Source organism: Heterodontus francisci, chromosome 19, assembly GCF_036365525.1.
Source record: "Heterodontus francisci isolate sHetFra1 chromosome 19, sHetFra1.hap1, whole genome shotgun sequence".
Classification (NCBI taxonomy): domain Eukaryota; kingdom Metazoa; phylum Chordata; class Chondrichthyes; order Heterodontiformes; family Heterodontidae; genus Heterodontus; species Heterodontus francisci.
In genome coordinates, this window is record NC_090389.1 from 78,895,020 (window position 1) to 78,913,678 (window position 18,659).

General features: G+C 51.6%; 2 protein-coding genes across 4 annotated transcripts in view; one reads left to right on the forward strand and one right to left on the reverse strand.

Moving 5' to 3' along the window:
- Positions 1 to 18,659, forward strand: part of LOC137380227 (ubiquitin-like modifier-activating enzyme 1) — a 360,351-nt gene that overhangs the window by 52,092 nt on the left and 289,600 nt on the right. The window lies entirely within an intron of this gene.
- LOC137380442 (trichohyalin-like) overlaps positions 10,609 to 18,659 on the reverse strand; it is a 15,167-nt gene continuing 7,116 nt past the window's right edge. The window contains exons 5-8 of the mRNA XM_068052370.1: positions 17,344 to 17,638; positions 16,052 to 16,597; positions 14,977 to 15,069; positions 10,609 to 10,935 (exon numbers count right to left, since the gene is read on the reverse strand). Coding sequence (XP_067908471.1) covers positions 10,609 to 10,935; positions 14,977 to 15,069; positions 16,052 to 16,597; positions 17,344 to 17,638 — 1,261 coding nt within the window. The remainder of the gene's footprint in view (positions 10,936 to 14,976; positions 15,070 to 16,051; positions 16,598 to 17,343; positions 17,639 to 18,659) is intronic.

An 18,659-nucleotide genomic window follows, 5' to 3' on the forward strand; every position in this document is an offset into this window, starting at 1 on the left:
TTTCTCTCTCGCTCTCGTTCTCTCGTTCTCTGGTTTTCTCTCGTTTTCTCTCGTTCTCTGGTTTTCTCTCTCGCTCTCGTTCTCTGGTTTTCTCTCTCGCTCTCGTTCTCTGGTTTTCTCTCTCGCTCTCGTTCTCTGGTTTTCTCTCTCGCTCTCGTTCTCTGGTTTTCTCTCTCGCTCTCGTTCTCTGGTTTTCTCTCTCGCTTTCGTTCTCTGGTTTTCTCTCTCGCTCTCGTTCTCTCGTTCTCTGGTTTTCTCTCGTTTTCTCTCGTTCTCTGGTTTTCTCTCGTTTTCTCTCGTTCTCTGGTTTTCTCTCGTTTTCTCTCGTTCTCTGGTTTTCTCTCTCGCTCTCGTTCTCTGGTTTTCTCTCTCGCTCTCGTTCTCTGGTTTTCTCTCTCGCTCTCGTTCTCTGGTTTTCTCTCGTTCTCTCTCGCTCTCGTTCTCTGGTTTTCTCTCGTTCTCTCTCGCTCTCGTTCTCTCGTTTTGCTCTCGGTCTCTCTCGTTCTCGTTCTCTGGTTTTCTCTCGGTCTCTCTCGTTCTCGTTCTCTGGTTTTCTCTCGGTCTCTCTCGTTCTCGTTCTCTGGTTTTCTCTCGGTCTCTCTCGCTCTCGTTCTCTGGTTTTCTCTCGGTCACTCTCGCTTTCGTTCTCTGGTTTTCTCTCGTTCTCTCTCACTCGTTCTCTGGTTTTCTCTCTCGCTCTCGTTCTCTGGTTTTCTCTCTCGCTCTCGTTCTCTGGTTTTCTCTCTCGCTCTCGTTCTCTGGTTTTCTCTCTCGCTCTCGTTCTCTGGTTTTCTCTCTCGCTCTCGTTCTCTGGTTTTCTCTCTCGCTCTCGTTCTCTGGTTTTCTCTCTCGCTCTCGTTCTCTGGTTTTCTCTCTCGCTCTCGTTCTCTGGTTTTCTCTCTCGCTCTCGTTCTCTGGTTTTCTCTCTCGCTCTCGTTCTCTGGTTTTCTCTCTCGCTCTCGTTCTCTGGTTTTCTCTCTCGCGCTCTCGTTCTCTGGTTTTCTCTCTCGCTCTCGTTCTCTGGTTTTCTCTCTCGCTCTCGTTCTCTGGTTTTCTCTCTCGCTCTCGTTCTCTGGTTTTCTCTCTCGCTCTCGTTCTCTGGTTTTCTCTCTCGCTCTCGTTCTCTGGTTTTCTCTCGTTCTCTCTCGCTCTCGTTCTCTGGTTTTCTCTCGTTCTCTCTCGCTCTCGTTCTCTCGTTTTGCTCTCGGTCTCTCTCGTTCTCGTTCTCTGGTTTTCTCTCGGTCTCTCTCGTTCTCGTTCTCTGGTTTTCTCTCGGTCTCTCTCGCTCTCGTTCTCTGGTTTTCTCTCGGTCACTCTCGCTTTCGTTCTCTGGTTTTCTCTCGTTCTCTCTCACTCGTTCTCTGGTTTTCTCTCTCGCTCTCGTTCTCTGGTTTTCTCTCGTTCTCTCTCTCGTTCTCTCTCTCGTTCTCTCTCTCGTTCTCTCTCTCGTTCTCTCTCTCGTTTTCTCTCTCGTTTTCTCTCTCGTTTTCTCTCTCGCTCTCGTTCTCTGGTTTTCTCTCTCGCTCTCGTTCTCTGGTTTTCTCTCTCGCTCTCGTTCTCTGGTTTTCTCTCTCGCTCTCGTTCTCTGGTTTTCTCTCGTTCTCTCTCGCTCTCGTTCTCTGGTTTTCTCTCGTTCTCTCTCGCTCTCGTTCTCTCGTTTTGCTCTCGGTCTCTCTCGTTCTCGTTCTCTGGTTTTCTCTCGGTCTCTCTCGTTCTCGTTCTCTGGTTTTCTCTCGGTCTCTCTCGCTCTCGTTCTCTGGTTTTCTCTCGGTCACTCTCGCTTTCGTTCTCTGGTTTTCTCTCGTTCTCTCTCACTCGTTCTCTGGTTTTCTCTCTCGCTCTCGTTCTCTGGTTTTCTCTCTCGCTCTCGTTCTCTGGTTTTCTCTCGCTCTCGTTCTCTGGTTTTCTCTCTCGCTCTCGTTCTCTGGTTTTCTCTCTCGCTCTCGTTCTCTGGTTTTCTCTCTCGCTCTCGTTCTCTGGTTTTCTCTCTCGCTCTCGTTCTCTGGTTTTCTCTCTCGCTCTCGTTCTCTGGTTTTCTCTCTCGCTCTCGTTCTCTGGTTTTCTCTCTCGCTTTCGTTCTCTGGTTTTCTCTCTCGCTCTCGTTCTCTCGTTCTCTGGTTTTCTCTCTCGCTCTCGTTCTCTGGTTTTCTCTCTCGCTCTCGTTCTCTGGTTTTCTCTCTCGCTTTCGTTCTCTGGTTTTCTCTCTCGCTCTCGTTCTCTCGTTCTCTGGTTTTCTCTCTCGCTCTCGTTCTCTGGTTTTCTCTCTCGCTTTCGTTCTCTGGTTTTCTCTCTCGCTCTCGTTCTCTCGTTCTCTGGTTTTCTCTGGTTTTCTCTCGTTCTCTCTCTCGTTTTCTCTCTCGTTTTCTCTCTCGTTTTCTCTCTCGTTTTCTCTCTCGTTTTCTCTCTCGTTTTCTCTCTCGCTCTCGTTCTCTGGTTTTCTCTCTCGCTCTCGTTCTCTCTCGTTTTCTCTCTCGCTCTCGTTCTCTGGTTTTCTCTCTCGCTCTCGTTCTCTGGTTTTCTCTCGTTCTCTCTCGCTCTCGTTCTCTGGTTTTCTCTCGTTCTCTCTCGTTCTCTCGTTCTCATTCTCGGGTTTGCTCACGCTCTCTCGTACTCTCTCGTTTTCTCTCTCGTTTTCTCTCTCGTTTTCTCTCTCGTTTTCTCTCTCGTTTTCTCTCTCGTTTTCTCTCTCGTTTTCTCTCTCGTTCGCTCTGGTTTGCTCTCGTTCTCTCGTTCTCATTCTCGGGTTTGCTCGCGCGCTCTCATTCTCTGGTTCTCTCTCGTTCTCTGGTTTTCTCTCGTTCTCTCTTGCTCTCTGGTTTTCTCTCGTTCTCTCTGGTTTTTTCTCTCGTTCTCTCTGGTTTTCTCTCTCGTTCTCTCTGGTTTTCTCTTTCGTTCTCTCTCTCGTTCTCTCTCTCGTTCTCTCTCTCGTTCTCTCTCTCGTTCTCTCTCTCGTTCTCTCTCTCGTTCTCTCTCTCGTTCTCTCTCTCGTTCTCTCTCTCGTTCTCTCTGGTTTTCTCTCTCGTTCTCATTCTCTGGTTTGCTCTCGTTCACTCTGGTTTTCTCTCTCGTTCTCTCTGGTTTTCTCTCTCGTTCTCATTCTCTGGTTTGCTCTCGTTCACTCTGGTCTTCTCTCTTGTTCTCTAGTTTTCTCTCTCGTTCGCTCTGGTTTTCTCTCTCGTTTTCTTTCGTTCTCGTTCTCTGGTTTTCTCTCTCGTTCGCTCTGGTTTTCTCTCGTTCTCGTTCTCTGGTTTTCTCTCTCGTTCGCTCTGGTTTTCTCTCGTTCTCATTCTCTGGTTTGCTCTCGTTCTCTCTGGTTTTCTCTCTCGTTCTCATTCTCTGGTTTGCTCTCGTTCTCTCTGGTTTTCTCTCTGGTTTTCTCTCTCGTTCTCATTCTCTGGTTTGCTCTCGCTCTCGCTCTCTCGTTCTCTCTCTTGTTCTCGGGTTTGCTCTCGTTTGCTCGTTCGCTCGCTCTCGTTCTCTCTGGTTTTCTCTCGTTCTCATTCTCTGGTTCGCTCTCGCTCTCTGGTTTTGCTCTCGGTCTCTCGCTCTCATTCTCTGGTTTTCTCTCGGTCTCTCTCGTTCTCGTTCTCTGCTTTTCTCTCGGTCTCTCTCGTTCTCGTTCTCTGCTTTTCTCTCGGTCTCTCTCGTTCTCGTTCTCTGGTTTTCTCTCGGTCTCTCTCGTTCTCTGGTTTTCTCTCGGTCACTCTCGCTCTCATTCTCTGGTTTTCTCTCTCGCTCTCGTTCTCTGGTTTTCTCTCTCGCTCTCGTTCTCTGGTTTTCTCTCTCGCTCTCGTTCTCTGGTTTTCTCTCTCGCTCTCGTTCTCTGGTTTTCTCTCTCGCTCTCGTTCTCTGGTTTTCTCTCTCGTTCTCGTTCTCTGGTTTTCTCTCTCGCTCTCGTTCTCTGGTTTTCTCTCTCGCTCTCGTTCTCTGGTTTTCTCTCTCGCTCTCTCTCGTTCTCTGGTTTTCTCTCTCGCTCTCTCTCGTTCTCTGGTTTTCTCTCTCGCTCTCTCTCGTTCTCTGGTTTTCTCTCTCGCTCTCTCTCGTTCTCTGGTTTTCTCTCTCGCTCTCTCTCGTTCTCTCGTTTTGCTCTCGGCTCTCTCGTTCTCGTTCTCTCGTTTTGCTCTCGGTCTCTCTCGCTCTCGTTCTCTGGTTTTCTCTCGGTCTCTCTCACTCGTTCTCTGGTTTTCTCTCTCGCTCTCGTTCTCTGGTTTTCTCTCTCGCTCTCGTTCTCTGGTTTTCTCTCTCGCTCTCGTTCTCTGGTTTTCTCTCTCGCTCTCGTTCTCTGGTTTTCTCTCTCGCTCTCGTTCTCTGGTTTTCTCTCGTTCTCTCTCGCTCTCGTTCTCTGGTTTTCTCTCGTTCTCTCTCGCTCTCGTTCTCTGGTTTTCTCTCGTTCTCTCTCGCTCTCATTCTCTCGTTTTGCTCTCGGTCTCTCTCGTTCTCGTTCTCGTTCTCTGGTTTTCTCTCGGTCTCTCTCGTTCTCGTTCTCTGGTTTTCTCTCGGTCTCTCTCGCTCTCGTTCTCTGGTTTTCTCTCGGTCACTCTCGCTTTCGTTCTCTGGTTTTCTCTCGTTCTCTCTCACTCGTTCTCTGGTTTTCTCTCTCGCTCTCGTTCTCTGGTTTTCTCTCTCGCTCTCGTTCTCTGGTTTTCTCTCTCGCTCTCGTTCTCTGGTTTTCTCTCTCGCTCTCGTTCTCTGGTTTTCTCTCTCGCTCTCGTTCTCTGGTTTTCTCTCGCTCTCGTTCTCTGGTTTTCTCTCTCGCTCTCGTTCTCTGGTTTTCTCTCTCGCTCTCGTTCTCTGGTTTTCTCTCTCGCTCTCGTTCTCTGGTTTTCTCTCTCGCTTTCGTTCTCTCGTTCTCTGGTTTTCTCTCGTTTTCTCTCGTTCTCATTCTCGGGTTTGCTCACGCTCTCTCGTTCTCTCTCTCGTTCTCTCTCTCGTTCTCTCTCTCGTTCTCTCTCTCGTTCTCTCTCTCGTTCTCTCTCTCGTTTTCTCTCTCGTTTTCTCTCTCGTTTTCTCTCTCGTTTTCTCTCTCGCTCTCGTTCTCTGGTTTTCTCTCTCGCTCTCGTTCTCTCTCGTTTTCTCTCTCGCTCTCGTTCTCTGGTTTTCTCTCTCGCTCTCGTTCTCTGGTTTTCTCTCTCGCTCTCGTTCTCTGGTTTTCTCTCGTTCTCTCTCGCTCTCGTTCTCTGGTTTTCTCTCGTTCTCTCTCGCTCTCGTTCTCTCGTTTTGCTCTCGGTCTCTCTCGTTCTCGTTCTCTGGTTTTCTCTCGGTCTCTCTCGTTCTCGTTCTCTGGTTTTCTCTCTCGTTCGCTCTGGTTTTCTCTCGTTCTCGTTCTCTGGTTTTCTCTCTCGTTCGCTCTGGTTTTCTCTCGTTCTCATTCTCTGGTTTGCTCTCGTTCTCTCTGGTTTTCTCTCTCGTTCTCATTCTCTGGTTTGCTCTCGTTCTCTCTGGTTTTCTCTCTGGTTTTCTCTCTCGTTCTCATTCTCTGGTTTGCTCTCGCTCTCGCTCTCTCGTTCTCTCTCTTGTTCTCGGGTTTGCTCTCGTTTGCTCGTTCGCTCGCTCTCGTTCTCTCTGGTTTTCTCTCGTTCTCATTCTCTGGTTCGCTCTCGCTCTCTGGTTTTGCTCTCGGTCTCTCGCTCTCATTCTCTGGTTTTCTCTCGGTCTCTCTCGTTCTCGTTCTCTGCTTTTCTCTCGGTCTCTCTCGTTCTCGTTCTCTGCTTTTCTCTCGGTCTCTCTCGTTCTCGTTCTCTGGTTTTCTCTCGGTCTCTCTCGTTCTCTGGTTTTCTCTCGGTCACTCTCGCTCTCATTCTCTGGTTTTCTCTCTCGCTCTCGTTCTCTGGTTTTCTCTCTCGCTCTCGTTCTCTGGTTTTCTCTCTCGCTCTCGTTCTCTGGTTTTCTCTCTCGCTCTCGTTCTCTGGTTTTCTCTCTCGCTCTCGTTCTCTGGTTTTCTCTCTCGTTCTCGTTCTCTGGTTTTCTCTCTCGCTCTCGTTCTCTGGTTTTCTCTCTCGCTCTCGTTCTCTGGTTTTCTCTCTCGCTCTCTCTCGTTCTCTGGTTTTCTCTCTCGCTCTCTCTCGTTCTCTGGTTTTCTCTCTCGCTCTCTCTCGTTCTCTGGTTTTCTCTCTCGCTCTCTCTCGTTCTCTGGTTTTCTCTCTCGCTCTCTCTCGTTCTCTCGTTTTGCTCTCGGCTCTCTCGTTCTCGTTCTCTCGTTTTGCTCTCGGTCTCTCTCGCTCTCGTTCTCTGGTTTTCTCTCGGTCTCTCTCACTCGTTCTCTGGTTTTCTCTCTCGCTCTCGTTCTCTGGTTTTCTCTCTCGCTCTCGTTCTCTGGTTTTCTCTCTCGCTCTCGTTCTCTGGTTTTCTCTCTCGCTCTCGTTCTCTGGTTTTCTCTCTCGCTCTCGTTCTCTGGTTTTCTCTCGTTCTCTCTCGCTCTCGTTCTCTGGTTTTCTCTCGTTCTCTCTCGCTCTCGTTCTCTGGTTTTCTCTCGTTCTCTCTCGCTCTCATTCTCTCGTTTTGCTCTCGGTCTCTCTCGTTCTCGTTCTCTGGTTTTCTCTCGGTCTCTCTCGTTCTCGTTCTCTGGTTTTCTCTCGGTCTCTCTCGCTCTCGTTCTCTGGTTTTCTCTCGGTCACTCTCGCTTTCGTTCTCTGGTTTTCTCTCGTTCTCTCTCACTCGTTCTCTGGTTTTCTCTCTCGCTCTCGTTCTCTGGTTTTCTCTCTCGCTCTCGTTCTCTGGTTTTCTCTCTCGCTCTCGTTCTCTGGTTTTCTCTCTCGCTCTCGTTCTCTGGTTTTCTCTCTCGCTCTCGTTCTCTGGTTTTCTCTCTCGCTCTCGTTCTCTGGTTTTCTCTCGCTCTCGTTCTCTGGTTTTCTCTCTCGCTCTCGTTCTCTGGTTTTCTCTCTCGCTCTCGTTCTCTGGTTTTCTCTCTCGCTCTCGTTCTCTGGTTTTCTCTCTCGCTCTCGTTCTCTGGTTTTCTCTCTCGCTTTCGTTCTCTCGTTCTCTGGTTTTCTCTCGTTTTCTCTCGTTCTCATTCTCGGGTTTGCTCACGCTCTCTCGTTCTCTCTCTCGTTCTCTCTCTCGTTCTCTCTCTCGTTCTCTCTCTCGTTCTCTCTCTCGTTCTCTCTCTCGTTTTCTCTCTCGTTTTCTCTCTCGTTTTCTCTCTCGTTTTCTCTCTCGCTCTCGTTCTCTGGTTTTCTCTCTCGCTCTCGTTCTCTCTCGTTTTCTCTCTCGCTCTCGTTCTCTGGTTTTCTCTCTCGCTCTCGTTCTCTGGTTTTCTCTCGTTCTCTCTCGCTCTCGTTCTCTGGTTTTCTCTCGTTCTCTCTCGTTCTCTCGTTCTCATTCTCGGGTTTGCTCACGCTCTCTCGTTTTCTCTCTCGTTTTCTCTCTCGTTTTCTCTCTCGTTTTCTCTCTCGTTTTCTCTCTCGTTCGCTCTGGTTTGCTCTCGTTCTCTCGTTCTCATTCTCGGGTTTGCTCGCGCGCTCTCATTCTCTGGTTCTCTCTCGTTCTCTGGTTTTCTCTCGTTCTCTCTCGCTCTCTGGTTTTCTCTCGTTCTCTCTGGTTTTTTCTCTCGTTCTCTCTGGTTTTTTCTCTCGTTCTCTCTGGTTCTCTCTCTCGTTCTCTGTCTCGTTCTCTCTCTCGTTCTCTCTCTCGTTCTCTCTCTCGTTCTCTCTCTCGTTCTCTCTCTCGTTCTCTCTCTCGTTCTCTCTCTCGTTCTCTCTCTCGTTCTCATTCTCTGGTTTGCTCTCGTTCACTCTGGTTTTCTCTCTCGTTCTCTCTGGTTTTCTCTCTCGTTCTCATTCTCTGGTTTGCTCTCGTTCACTCTGGTCTTCTCTCTTGTTCTCTAGTTTTCTCTCTCGTTCGCTCTGGTTTTCTCTCTCGTTTTCTTTCGTTCTCGTTCTCTGGTTTTCTCTCTCGTTCGCTCTGGTTTTCTCTCGTTCTCGTTCTCTGGTTTTCTCTCTCGTTCGCTCTGGTTTTCTCTCGTTCTCGTTCTCTGGTTTTCTCTCTCGTTCGCTCTGGTTTTCTCTCGTTCTCATTCTCTGGTTTGCTCTCGTTCTCTCTGGTTTTCTCTCTCGTTCTCATTCTCTGGTTTGCTCTCGTTCTCTCTGGTTTTCTCTCTGGTTTTCTCTCTCGTTCTCATTCTCTGGTTTGCTCTCGTTTTCTTTCGTTCTCGTTCTCTGGTTTGCTCTCGTCCTCTCTCTCTCGCTCTCGTCCTCTCTCTCTCGCTCTCGTCCTCTCTCTCTCGCTCTCGTCCTCTCTCTCTCGCTCTCGCCCTCTCTCTCTCGCTCTCGCCCTCTCTCTCTCGCTCTCGTCCTCTCTCTCTCGCTCTCGTCCTCTCTCTCTCGTCCACTCTCTCTCGTCCACTCTCTCTCGTCCACTCTCTCTCGTCCACTCTCTCTCGTCCACTCTCTCTCGTCCACTCTCTCTCGTCCACTCTCTCTCGTCCACTCTCTCGTTCTCGCTTTCGCGTTCTCGTTCTCTGGTTTTCTCTCGTTCTCTCTGGTGTTCTCTCTCTCGTTCTCTCTCTCGTTCTCTCTCTCGTTCTCTCTCTCGTTCTCTCTCTCGTTCTCTCTCTCGTTCTCTCGTTCTCTCTCTCGTTCTCTCTCTCGTTCTCTCTCTCGCTCTCGTCCTCTCTCTCGCTCTCGTCCTCTCTCTCGCTCTCGTCCTCTCGCTCTCGCTCTCGTCCTCTCGCTCTCGCTCTCGTCCTCTCGCTCTCGCTCTCGTCCTCTCGCTCTCGTCCTCTCGCTTTCGCATTCTCGTTCTCTGGTTTTCTCTCGTTCTCTCTCTCGTTCTCTCTCTCGTTCTCTCTCTCGTTCTCTCTCTCGTTCTCTCTCTCGTTCTCTCTCTCGTTCTCTCTCTCGTTCTCTCTCTCGTTCTCTCTCTCGTTCTCATTCTCTGGTTTGCTCTCGCTCTCGGTCTCTCGTTCTCATTCTCGGGTTTGCTCACGCTCTCTCGTTCTCTCTCGTTCTCTCTGGTTTTCTCTCTCGTTCTCTCTGGTTTTCTCTCGTTCTCTCTGGTTTTCTCTCGTTCTCTCTGGTTTTCTCTCTCGTTCTCTCTGGTTTTCTCTCTCGTTCTCTCTGGTTTTTTCTCTCGTTCTCTCTGGTTTTCTCTCGTTTTCTTTCGTTCTCTGGTTTGCTCTCGTTCTCTCTCTCGCTCTCGTCCTCTCTCTCTCGCTCTCGTCCTCTCGCTCTCGTCCTCTCTCTCTCGCTCTCGTCCTCTCGCTCTCGTCCTCTCGCTCTCGTCCTCGCTCTCGTCCTCGCTCTCGTCCTCGCTCTCGTCCTCGCTCTCGTCCTCGCTCTCGCTCTCGTTCTCTCGCTCTCGTTCTCGGGTTTGCTCACGTTCTCTCGCTCGCTCTCATTCTTTCGCTCGCTCGCTCTCGTTCTTTCGCTCGCTCGCTCTCGTTCTTTCGCTCGCTCGCTCTCGTTCTTTCGCTCGCTCGCTCTCGTCTGCTCTCGTTCGCGCTCTCGTTCGCTCTCTCGTCTGCTCTCGTTCGCTCTCTCGTCTGCTCTCGTTCGCTCTCTCGTTCGCGTTCTCGTCTGCTCTCGTTCGCGTTCTCTCTCTCTCGTTCTCTCTCTCTCGTTCTCTCTCTCTCGCTCTCTCTCTCTCGCTCTCTCTCTCTCGCTCTCGCTCTCTCGCTCTCGCTCTCTCGCTCTCGCTCTCTCTCTCGCTCTCGCTCACTCTCTCCCTCTCGCTCACTCTCTCCCTCTCGCTCACTCGCTCTCGTTCTCTGGTTCGCTTTCGCTCTCGCTCTCGCGTTCTCTCGCTCTCGTTCTCTCTCTCGCTCTCGGGTTTGCTCTCGTTCTCTCGCCCGCTCTCGTTCTCTCGCTCGCTTGCTCTCATTCGCTCGCTCACTCTCGTTTGCTCTCGTTCTCGTTATCGGGTTTGCTCTCGCTCGCTCTCTCTCGTTCTCTCTGGTTTTCTCTCTCGTTTTCTTTCGTTCTCGTTCTCTGGTTTGCTCTTGTTCTCTCGCTCTCATTCTCTGGTTTGCTCTCATTCGCTCGCTTTCGTTCTCTAGTTCGCTTTCGTTCTCTAGTTCGCTTTCGTTCTCTAGTTCGCTTTTGTTCTCTAGTTCGCTTTCGTTCTCGTTCTCGTTCTCGGGTTTGCTCTCGTTCGCTCGCTCTCGTTCGCGCTCTCTCGTTCTCTCTGGTTTGCTCTCGTTCTCGGGTTGGCTTGCGTTCTCTCGCTCGCATTCTTTCGCTCGCTCTGCATCGTTCTTTCGCTCGCTTGCTCTCGTTCCCTGGTTTGTTCTCTCTCTCTCTCGTTCTCTCGTTCTCTCTCTCTCTCTCGTTCTCTCTCTCTCTCGTTCTCTCTCTCTCTCTCTCGTTTTCTCTCTCGTTTTCGTTCTCGCGTTCTCGTTTTCTCTCTCGTTTTCGTTCTCGCGTTCTCGTTCTCTCGCTCGCGTTCTCTCTCTCGCTCTCGGGTTTGCTCTCGTTCTCTCGCCCGCTCTCGTTCTCTCGCTCGCTTGCTCTCATTCGCTCGCTCTCTCTCGTTCTTTCGCTCACTCTCGTTTGCTCTCGTTCTCGTTCTCGGGTTTGCTCTCGCTCGCTCTCTCTCGCTCTCTCTCGTTCTCTCTGGTTTTCTCTCTCGTTTTCTTTCGTTCTCATTCTCTGGTTTGCTCTCATTCGCTCGCTTTCATTCTCTAGTTCGCTTTCGTTCTCTAGTTCGCTTTCGTTCTCTAGTTCGCTTTCGTTCTCTAGTTCGCTTTCGTTCTCTAGTTCGCTCACGTTCTCTAGTTCGCTCACGTTCTCTAGTTCGCTCACGTTCTCTAGTTCGCTTTCGTTCTCTAGTTCGCTTTCGTTCTCTAGTTCGCTTTCGTTCTCGTTCTCGTTCTCGTTCTCGTTCTCGCTCTCGCTCTCGTTCTCGTTCTCGTTCTCTCTCTCGTTCTCGGGTTTGCTCTCGTTCGCTCGCTCTCGTTCGCGCTCTCTCGTTCTCTCTGTTTTGCTCTCGTTCTCGGATTTGCTCGCATTCTTTCGCTCGCTCTGCATCGTTCTTTCGCTCGCTTGCTCTCGTTCTCTCTCTCTCTCGTTCTCTCTCTCTCTCGTTCTCTCTCTCTCTCGTTCTCTCTCTCTCTCGTTCTCTCTCTCTCTCGTTCTCTCTCTCTCTCTCGTTCTCTCTCTCTCTCTCGTTCTCGTTTTCGTTCTCGCGTTCTCGTTTTCTCTCTCGTTTTCGTTCTCGCGTTCTCGTTCTCTCGCTCGCGTTCTCTTGCTCGCGTTCTTTCGCTCGCTCTGCCTCGTTCTTTCGCTTGCTCGCTCTTTGCTCTCGTTCTCTGGTTCTCTCTCTCTGGTTCTCTCTCTCTCTCTCTCGGTCTCTGGTTTTCTCTCGTTCTCTCTCGCTCTCGGTCTCTGGTTTTCTCTCGTTCTCTCTCTCGTTTTCGGGTTCGCTCGCTCTCGTTCTCTCTGGTTTTCTCTCGTTCTCATTCTCTGGTTTGCACTTATTCTCTCTCTCGTTCTCGGGTTTGCTCTCGTTTGCTCGTTCGCTCGCTCTCGTTCTCATTCTCTGGTTTGCTCTCGCTCTCGCTCTCTCGTTCTCTCTCTTGTTCTCGGGTTTGCTCTCGTTTGCTCGTTCGCTCGCTCTCGTTCTCTCTGGTTTTCTCTCGTTCTCATTCTCTGGTTCGCTCTCGCTCTCTGGTTTTGCTCTCGGTCTCTCTCGCTCTCGTTCTCTGGTTTTCTCTCGGTCTCTCTCGCTCTCGTTCTCTGGTTTTCTCTCGGTCTCTCTCGCTCTCGTTCTCTGGTTTTCTCTCAGTCTCTCTCGCTCTCGTTCTCTGGTTTTCTCTCGGTCTCTCTCGTTCTCGTTCTCTGGTTTTCTCTCGGTCTCTCTCGTTCTCTGGTTTTCTCTCGGTCTCTCTCGCTCTCGTTCTCTGGTTTTCTCTCGGTCTCTCTCGCTCTCGTTCTCTGGTTTTCTCTCTCGCTCTCGTTCTCTGGTTTTCTCTCTCGCTCTCGTTCTCTGGTTTTCTCTCTCGCTCTCGTTCTCTGGTTTTCTCTCTCGTTCTCGTTCTCTGGTTTTCTCTCGTTCCCTCTCGTTCTCGTTCTCTGGTTTTCTCTCGGTCTCTCTCGCTCTTGTTCTTTGGTTTTCTCTCGGTCTCTCTCGCTCTCGTTCTCTGGTTTTCTCTCTCGCTTTCGTTCTCTGGGATTCTCTCTCGCTTTCGTTCTCTGGTTTTCTCTCTCGCTTTCGTTCTCTGGTTTTCTCTCTCGCTTTCGTTCTCTGGTTTTCTCTCTCGCTCTCGTTCTCTGATTTTCTCTCTCGCTCTCGTTCTCTGGTTTTGCTCTCGTTCTCTCTCGTTCTCTGGTTTTGCTCTCGTTCTCTCTCGTTCTCTGGTTTTCTCTCGGTCTCTCTCGCTCTCGTTCTCTGGTTTTCTCTCGGTCTCTCTCGCTCTCGTTCTCTGGTTTTCTCTCGGTCTCTCTCGCTCTCGTTCTCTGGTTTTCTCTCGGTCTCTCTCGCTCTCTGGTTTTCTCTCGCTCTCTGGTTTTCTCTCGCTCTCTGGTTTTCTCTCGCTCTCTGGTTTTCTCTCGCTCTCTGGTTTTCTCTCGCTCTCTGGTTTTCTCTCGCTCTCTGGTTTTCTCTCGCTCTCTGGTTTTCTCTCGCTCTCTGGTTTTCTCTCGCTCTCTGGTTTTCTCTCGCTCTCTGGTTTTCTCTCGCTCTCGGGTTTTCTCTCGCTCTCGGGTTTTCTCTCGTTCTCTCGGGTTTTCTCTCTCTCTCTCGCTCTCGGGTTTTCTCTCGCTCTCGGGTTTTCTCTCGCTCTCGGGTTTTCTCTCGCTCTCGGGTTTTCTCTCGCTCTCGGGTTTTCTCTCGCTCTCGGGTTTTCTCTCGCTCTCGGGTTTTCTCTCGCTCTCGGGTTTTCTCTCGCTCTCGGGTTTTCTCTCGCTCTCGGGTTTTCTCTCGCTCTCGGGTTTTCTCTCGCTCTCTCGGGTTTTCTCTCTCTCTCTCGCTCTCGGGTTTTCTCTCGTTCTCTCGGGTTTTCTCTCTCTCTCTCGTTCTCTCGGGTTTTCTCTCTCGCTCTCGTTCTCTGGTTTTCTCTCTCTCTCTCGTTCTCTGGTTTTCTCTCTCTCTCTCGTTCTCTGGTTTTCTCTCGTTCTCTCGGGTTTTCTCTCTCTCTCTCGTTCTCTGGTTTTCTCTCTCTCTCTCGTTCTCTGGTTTGCTCTCGGTCTCTCTCGCTCTCGTTCTCTGGTTTGCTCTCGGTCTCTCTCGCTCTCGTTCTCTCGTTTTGCTCTCGGTCTCTCTCGCTCTCGTTCTCTGGTTTTCTCTCGGTCACTCTCGCTCTCGTTCTCTGGTTTTCTCTCGTTCTCTCTCTCTCGTTCTCTGGTTTTCTCTCTCGCTCTCGTTCTCTGGTTTTCTCTCTCGCTCTCGTTCTCTGGTTTTCTCTCTCGCTCTCGTTCTCTCGGTTTGCTCTCGGTCTCTCTCGCTCTCGTTCTCTCGTTTTGCTCTCGGTCTCTCTCGCTCTCGTTCTCTCGTTTTGCTCTCGGTCTCTCTCGCTCTCGTTCTCTCGTTTTGCTCTCGGTCTCTCTCGCTCTCGTTCTCTGGTTTTCTCTCGGTCATTCTCGCTCTCGTTCTCTGGTTTTCTCTCGGTCACTCTCGCTCTCGTTCTCTGGTTTTCTCTCTCGCTCTCATTCTCTGGTTTTCTCTCTCGCTCTCATTCTCTGCATTTCTCTCTCGCTCTCGTTCTCTGGTTTTCTCTCTCGCTCTCGTTCTCTGGTTTTCTCTCGTTCTCTCTCGCTCGCGTTCTCTGGTTTTCTCTCGTTCTCTCTCGTTCTCTCGTTCTCATTCTCGGGTTTGCTCACGCTCTCTCGTTTTCTCTCTCGTTTTCTCTCTCGTTTTCTCTCTCGTTTTCTCTCTCGTTTTCTCTCTCGTTTTCTCTCTCGTTTTCTCTCTCGTTCTCTCTCTTGTTCGCTCTCGTTCTCTCTCTCGTTCGCTCTCGTTCTCTCGTTCTCATTCTCGGGTTTGCTCGCGCTCTCTCATTCTCTGGTTCTCTCTCGTTCTTTGGTTTTCTCTCTGATTTTCTCTCTCGTTCTCTCTGATTTTCTCTCTCGTTCTCTCTGGTTTTCTCTCTCGTTCTCTCTGGGTTTCTCTCTCGTTCACTCTCTCGTTCACTCTCTCGTTCACTCTCTCGTTCACTCTCTCGTTCACTCTCTCGTTCACTCTCTCGTTCACTCTCTGGTTTTCTCTCTCGTTCTCTCTCGTTCTCTCTGGTTTTCTCTCTCGTTCTCTCTGGTTTTCTCTCTGGTTTTCTCTCTGGTTTTCTCTCTGGTTTTCTCTCTCGTTCTCTCTCTCGTTCTCTCTCTCGTTCTCTCTCTCGTTCTCTCTCTCGTTCTCTCTCTCGTTCTCTCTCTCGTTCTCTCTGGTTTTCTTTCGTTCTCGTCCACTCTCTCTCGCTCTCGTCCACTCTCTCTCGCTCTCGTCCTCTCTCTCTCGCTCTCGTCCTCTCTCTCTCGCTCTCGTCCTCTCTCTCTCGCTCTCGTCCTCTCTCTCTCGCTCTCGTCCTCTCTCTCTCGCTCTCGTCCTCTCTCTCTCTCGCTCTCGTCCTCGCTCTCGTCCTCTCTCTCGTCCACTCTCTCGTCCACTCTCTCGTCCACTCTCTCGTCCACTCTCTTGTCCACTCTCTCGTCCTCTCTCTCTCGCTCTCGTCCTCTCTCTCGTCCACTCTCTCGTCCACTCTCTCGTTCTCGTTCTCGGGTTTGCTCGCTCTCGTTCTTTCGCTCGCTCGCTCTCGTTCTTTCGCTCGCTCGCTCTCGTTCTTTCGCTCGCTCGCTCTCGTCTGCTCTCGTTCGCTCTCTCGTCTGCTCTCGCTCTCGCTCTCTCGTCTGCTCTCGCTCTCGCTCTCTCGTCTGCTCTCTCGCTCTCGCTCTCGTTCTCGTTCTCTCGCTCTCGTTCACGGATTTGCTCACGTTCTCTCGCTCGCACTCGTTCTTTCGCTCGCTCGCTCTCGTCTGCTCTTGTTCGCTCTCTCTCGTCTGCTCTCGTTCGCTCTCTCGTCTGCTCTCGTTCGCTCTCTCGTCTGCTCTCGTTCGCGCTCTCGTCTGCTCTCGTTCGCGCTCTCGTCTGCTCTCGTTCGCGCTCTCGTCTGCTCTCGTTCTCTCTCTCTCGTTCTCTCTCTCTCGTTCTCTCTCTCTCGTTCTCTCTCTCTCGCTCTCTCTCTCTCGTTCTCTCTCTCTCGCTCTCTGGTTTTCTCGCGCTCACTCTCTCGCTCTCGCGCTCACTCTCTCGCTCTCGCTCTCGCGCTCACTCTCTCGCTCTCGCGCTCACTCTCTCGCTCTCGCGCTCACGCGCTCGCTCTCGCGCTCACGCTCTCGCTCTCGCGCTCACTCTCTCGCTCTCGCTCTCGCGCTCACTCTCTCGCTCTCGCGCTCACTCTCTCGCTCTCGTGCTCACTCTCTCGCTCTCGCGCTCACTCTCTCGCTCTCGCTCTCTCGCTCTCGCACTCACTCTCGCTCTCGCGCTCACGCTCTCGCTCTCGCTCTCGCTCTCGCGCTCGCTCTCTCGCTCTCGCTCTCGCGCTCACTCGCTCTCGCGCTCGCTCTCTCGCTCTCGCGCTCGCTCTCTCGCTCTCGCGCTCGCTCTCTCGCTCTCGCGCTCGCTCTCTCGCTCTCGCGCTCGCTCTCTGGCTCTCGCGCTCGCTCTCTGGCTCTCGCGCTCGCTCTCTGGCTCTCGCGCTCGCTCTCTCGCTCTCTCTCTCGCTCACTCACTCTCTCTCTCGCTCACTCGCTCTCGCGCTCTCTCTCTCGCTCACTCGCTCTCGCGCTCTCTCTCTCGCTCTCTCTCTCGCTCTCGTTCTCTCGCTCACTCGCTCTCGTTCTCTGGTTCGCTTTCGCTCTCTCTCTCTCGTTCTCTCTCTCTCGTTCTCTCTCTCTCGTTCTCTCTCTCTCTCGTTCTCTCTCTCTCTCGTTCTCTCTCTCTCTCGTTCTCTCTCTCTCTCGTTCTCTCTCTCTCTCGTTCTCTCTCTCTCTCGTTCTCTCTCTCTCTCGTTCTCTCTCTCTCTCGTTCTCTCTCTCTCTCGTTCTCTCTCTCTCTCGTTCTCTCTCTCTCGTTTTCTCTCTCGTTTTCGTTCTCGCGTTCTCGTTTTCTCTCTCGTTTTCGTTCTCGCGTTCTCGTTCTCTCGCTCTCGGGTTTGCTCTCGTTCTCTCGCCCGCTCTCGTTCTCTCGCTCGCTTGCTCTCATTCGCTCGCTCTCTCTCGTTCTTTCGCTCACTCTCGTTTGCTCTCGTTCTCGTTCTCGGGTTTGCTCTCGCTCGCTCTCTCTCGTTCTCTCTGGTTTTCTCTCTCGTTTTCTTTCGTTCTCGTTCTCTGGTTTGCTCTTGTTCTCTCTCGCTCTCATTCCCTGGTTTGCTCTCATTCGCTCGCTTTCGTTCTCTAGTTCGCTTTCGTTCTCGCTCTCGTTCTCGGGTTTGCTCTCGTTCGCTCGCTCTCGTTCGCGCTCTCTCGTTCTCTCTGGTTTGCTCTCGTTCTCGGGTTTGCTCGCGTTCTCTCGCTCGCATTCTTTCGCTCGCTCTGCATCGTTCTTTCGCTCGCTTGCTCTCGTTTGCTCTCGTTCCCTGGTTTGCTCTCTCTCTCTGGTTCTCTCTCTCTCTCTCTCTCTGGTTCTCTCTCTCTCTCTCTCTCGTTCTCTCTCTCTCTCGTTCTCTCTCTCTCTCGTTCTCTCTCTCTCTCGTTTTCTCTCTCGTTTTCGTTCTCGCGTTCTCGTTCTCTCGCTCGCGTTCTCTCTCGCTCGCGTTCTCTCTCGCTCGCGTTCTCTCTCGCTCGCGTTCTCTCTCGCTCGCGTTCTCTCTCTCTCTCGCGTTCTCTCTCTCTCTCGCGTTCTCTCTCTCTCTCGCGTTCTCTCTCTCTCTCGCGTTCTCTCGCTCTCTCGCGCTCTCTCGCTCGCTCTCGCGCTCTCTCTCTCGCTCTCGCGCTCTCTCTCGCGCTCTCTCTCTCTCTCTCGCGCTCTCTCTCGCGCTCTCTCTCGCGCTCTCTCTCGCGCTCTCTCTCGCGCTCTCTCTCGCGCTCTCTCTCGCGCTCTCTCTCTCGCTCTCTCTCTCGCTCTCTCTCGCGCTCTCTCTCGCGCTCTCTCTCTCGCTCTCTCTCTCGCTCACTCGCTCTCGTTCTCTGGTTCGCTTTCGCTCTCGCTCTCGTTCTCTCGCTCTCGTTCTCTCGCTCTCGTTCTCTCGCTCTCGTTCTCTCTCTCTCTCGTTCTCTCTCTCTCTCGTTCTCTCTCTCTCTCGTTTTCTCTCTCGTTTTCGTTCTCGCGTTCTCGTTTTCTCTCTCGTTTTCGTTCTCGCGTTCTCGTTCTTTCGCTCGCGTTCTCTCTCTCGCTCTCGGGTTTGCTCTCGTTCTCTCGCCCGCTCTCGTTCTCTCGCTCGCTTGCTCTCATTCGCTCGCTCTCTCTCGTTCTTTCGCTCACTCTCGTTTGCTCTCGTTCTCGTTCTCGGGTTTGCTCTCGCTCGCTCTCTCTCGTTCTCTCTGGTTTTCTCTCTCGTTTTCTTTCGTTCTCGTTCTCTGGTTTGCTCTTGTTCTCTCTCGCTCTCATTCCCTGGTTTGCTCTCATTCGCTCGCTTTCGTTCTCTAGTTCGCTTTCGTTCTCTAGTTCGCTTTCGTTCTCTAGTTCGCTTTCGTTCTCTAGTTCGCTTTCGTTCTCTAGTTCGCTTTCGTTCTCGTTCTCGGGTTTGCTCTCGTTCGCTCGCTCTCGTTCGCACTCTCTCGTTCTCTTTGGTTTGCTCTCGTTCCCTGGTTTGCTCTCTCTCTCTCGTTCTCTCTCTCTCTCTCTCGTTCTCTCTCTCTCTCTCGTTCTCTCTCTCTCTCTCGTTCTCTCTCTCTCGTTCTCTCTCTCTCTCTCGTTTTCTCTCTTGTTTTCGTTCTCGCGTTCTAGTTCTCTCGCTCGCGTTCTAGTTCTCTCGCTCGCGTTCTCGTTCTCTCGCTCGCGTTCTCGTTCTCTCGCTCGCGTTCTCTCTCTCGCTCGCGTTCTCGTTTTCTCTCTCGTTTTCGTTCTCGCGTTCTCGTTTTCTCTCTCGTTTTCGTTCTCGCGTTCTCGTTTTCTCTCTCGTTTTCGTTCTCGCGTTCTCATTCTCTCGCTCGTTTTCGTTCTCGCGTTCTCATTCTCTCGCTCGCGTTCTCTTGCTCGCGTTCTTTCGCTCGCTCTGCCTCGTTCTTTCGCTTGCTCGCTCTCGTTTGCTCTCGTTCTCTGGTTCTCTCTCTCTGGTTCTCTCTCTCTCCCTCGTTCTCTCTCTCTCTCTCGGTCTCTGGTTTTCTCTCGTTCTCTCTCTCGGTCTCTGGTTTTCTCTCGTTCTCTCTCTCGGTCTCTGGTTTTCTCTCGTTCTCTCTCTCGGTCTCTGGTTTTCTCTCGTTCTCTCTCGCTCTCTGTCTCTGGTTTTCTCTCGTTCTCTCTCTCGTTCTCGGGTTCGCTCGCTCTCGTTCTCTCTGGTTTTCTCTCGTTCTCATTCTCTGGTTTGCACTCATTCTCTCTCTCGTTCTCGGGTTTGCTCTCGTTTGCTCGTTCGCTCGCTCTCGTTCTCTCTGGTTTTCTCTCGTTCTCATTCTCTGGTTTGCTCTCGCTCTCGCTCTCTCGTTCTCTCTCTTGTTCTCGGGTTTGCTCTCGTTTGCTCGTTCGCTCGCTCTCGTTCTCTCTGGTTTTCTCTCGTTCGCTCTCGTTCTCTGGTTTTCTCTCGTTCTCTCTCGCTCTCGTTCTCTGGTTTTCTCTCGTTCTCTGGTTTTCTCTCGTTC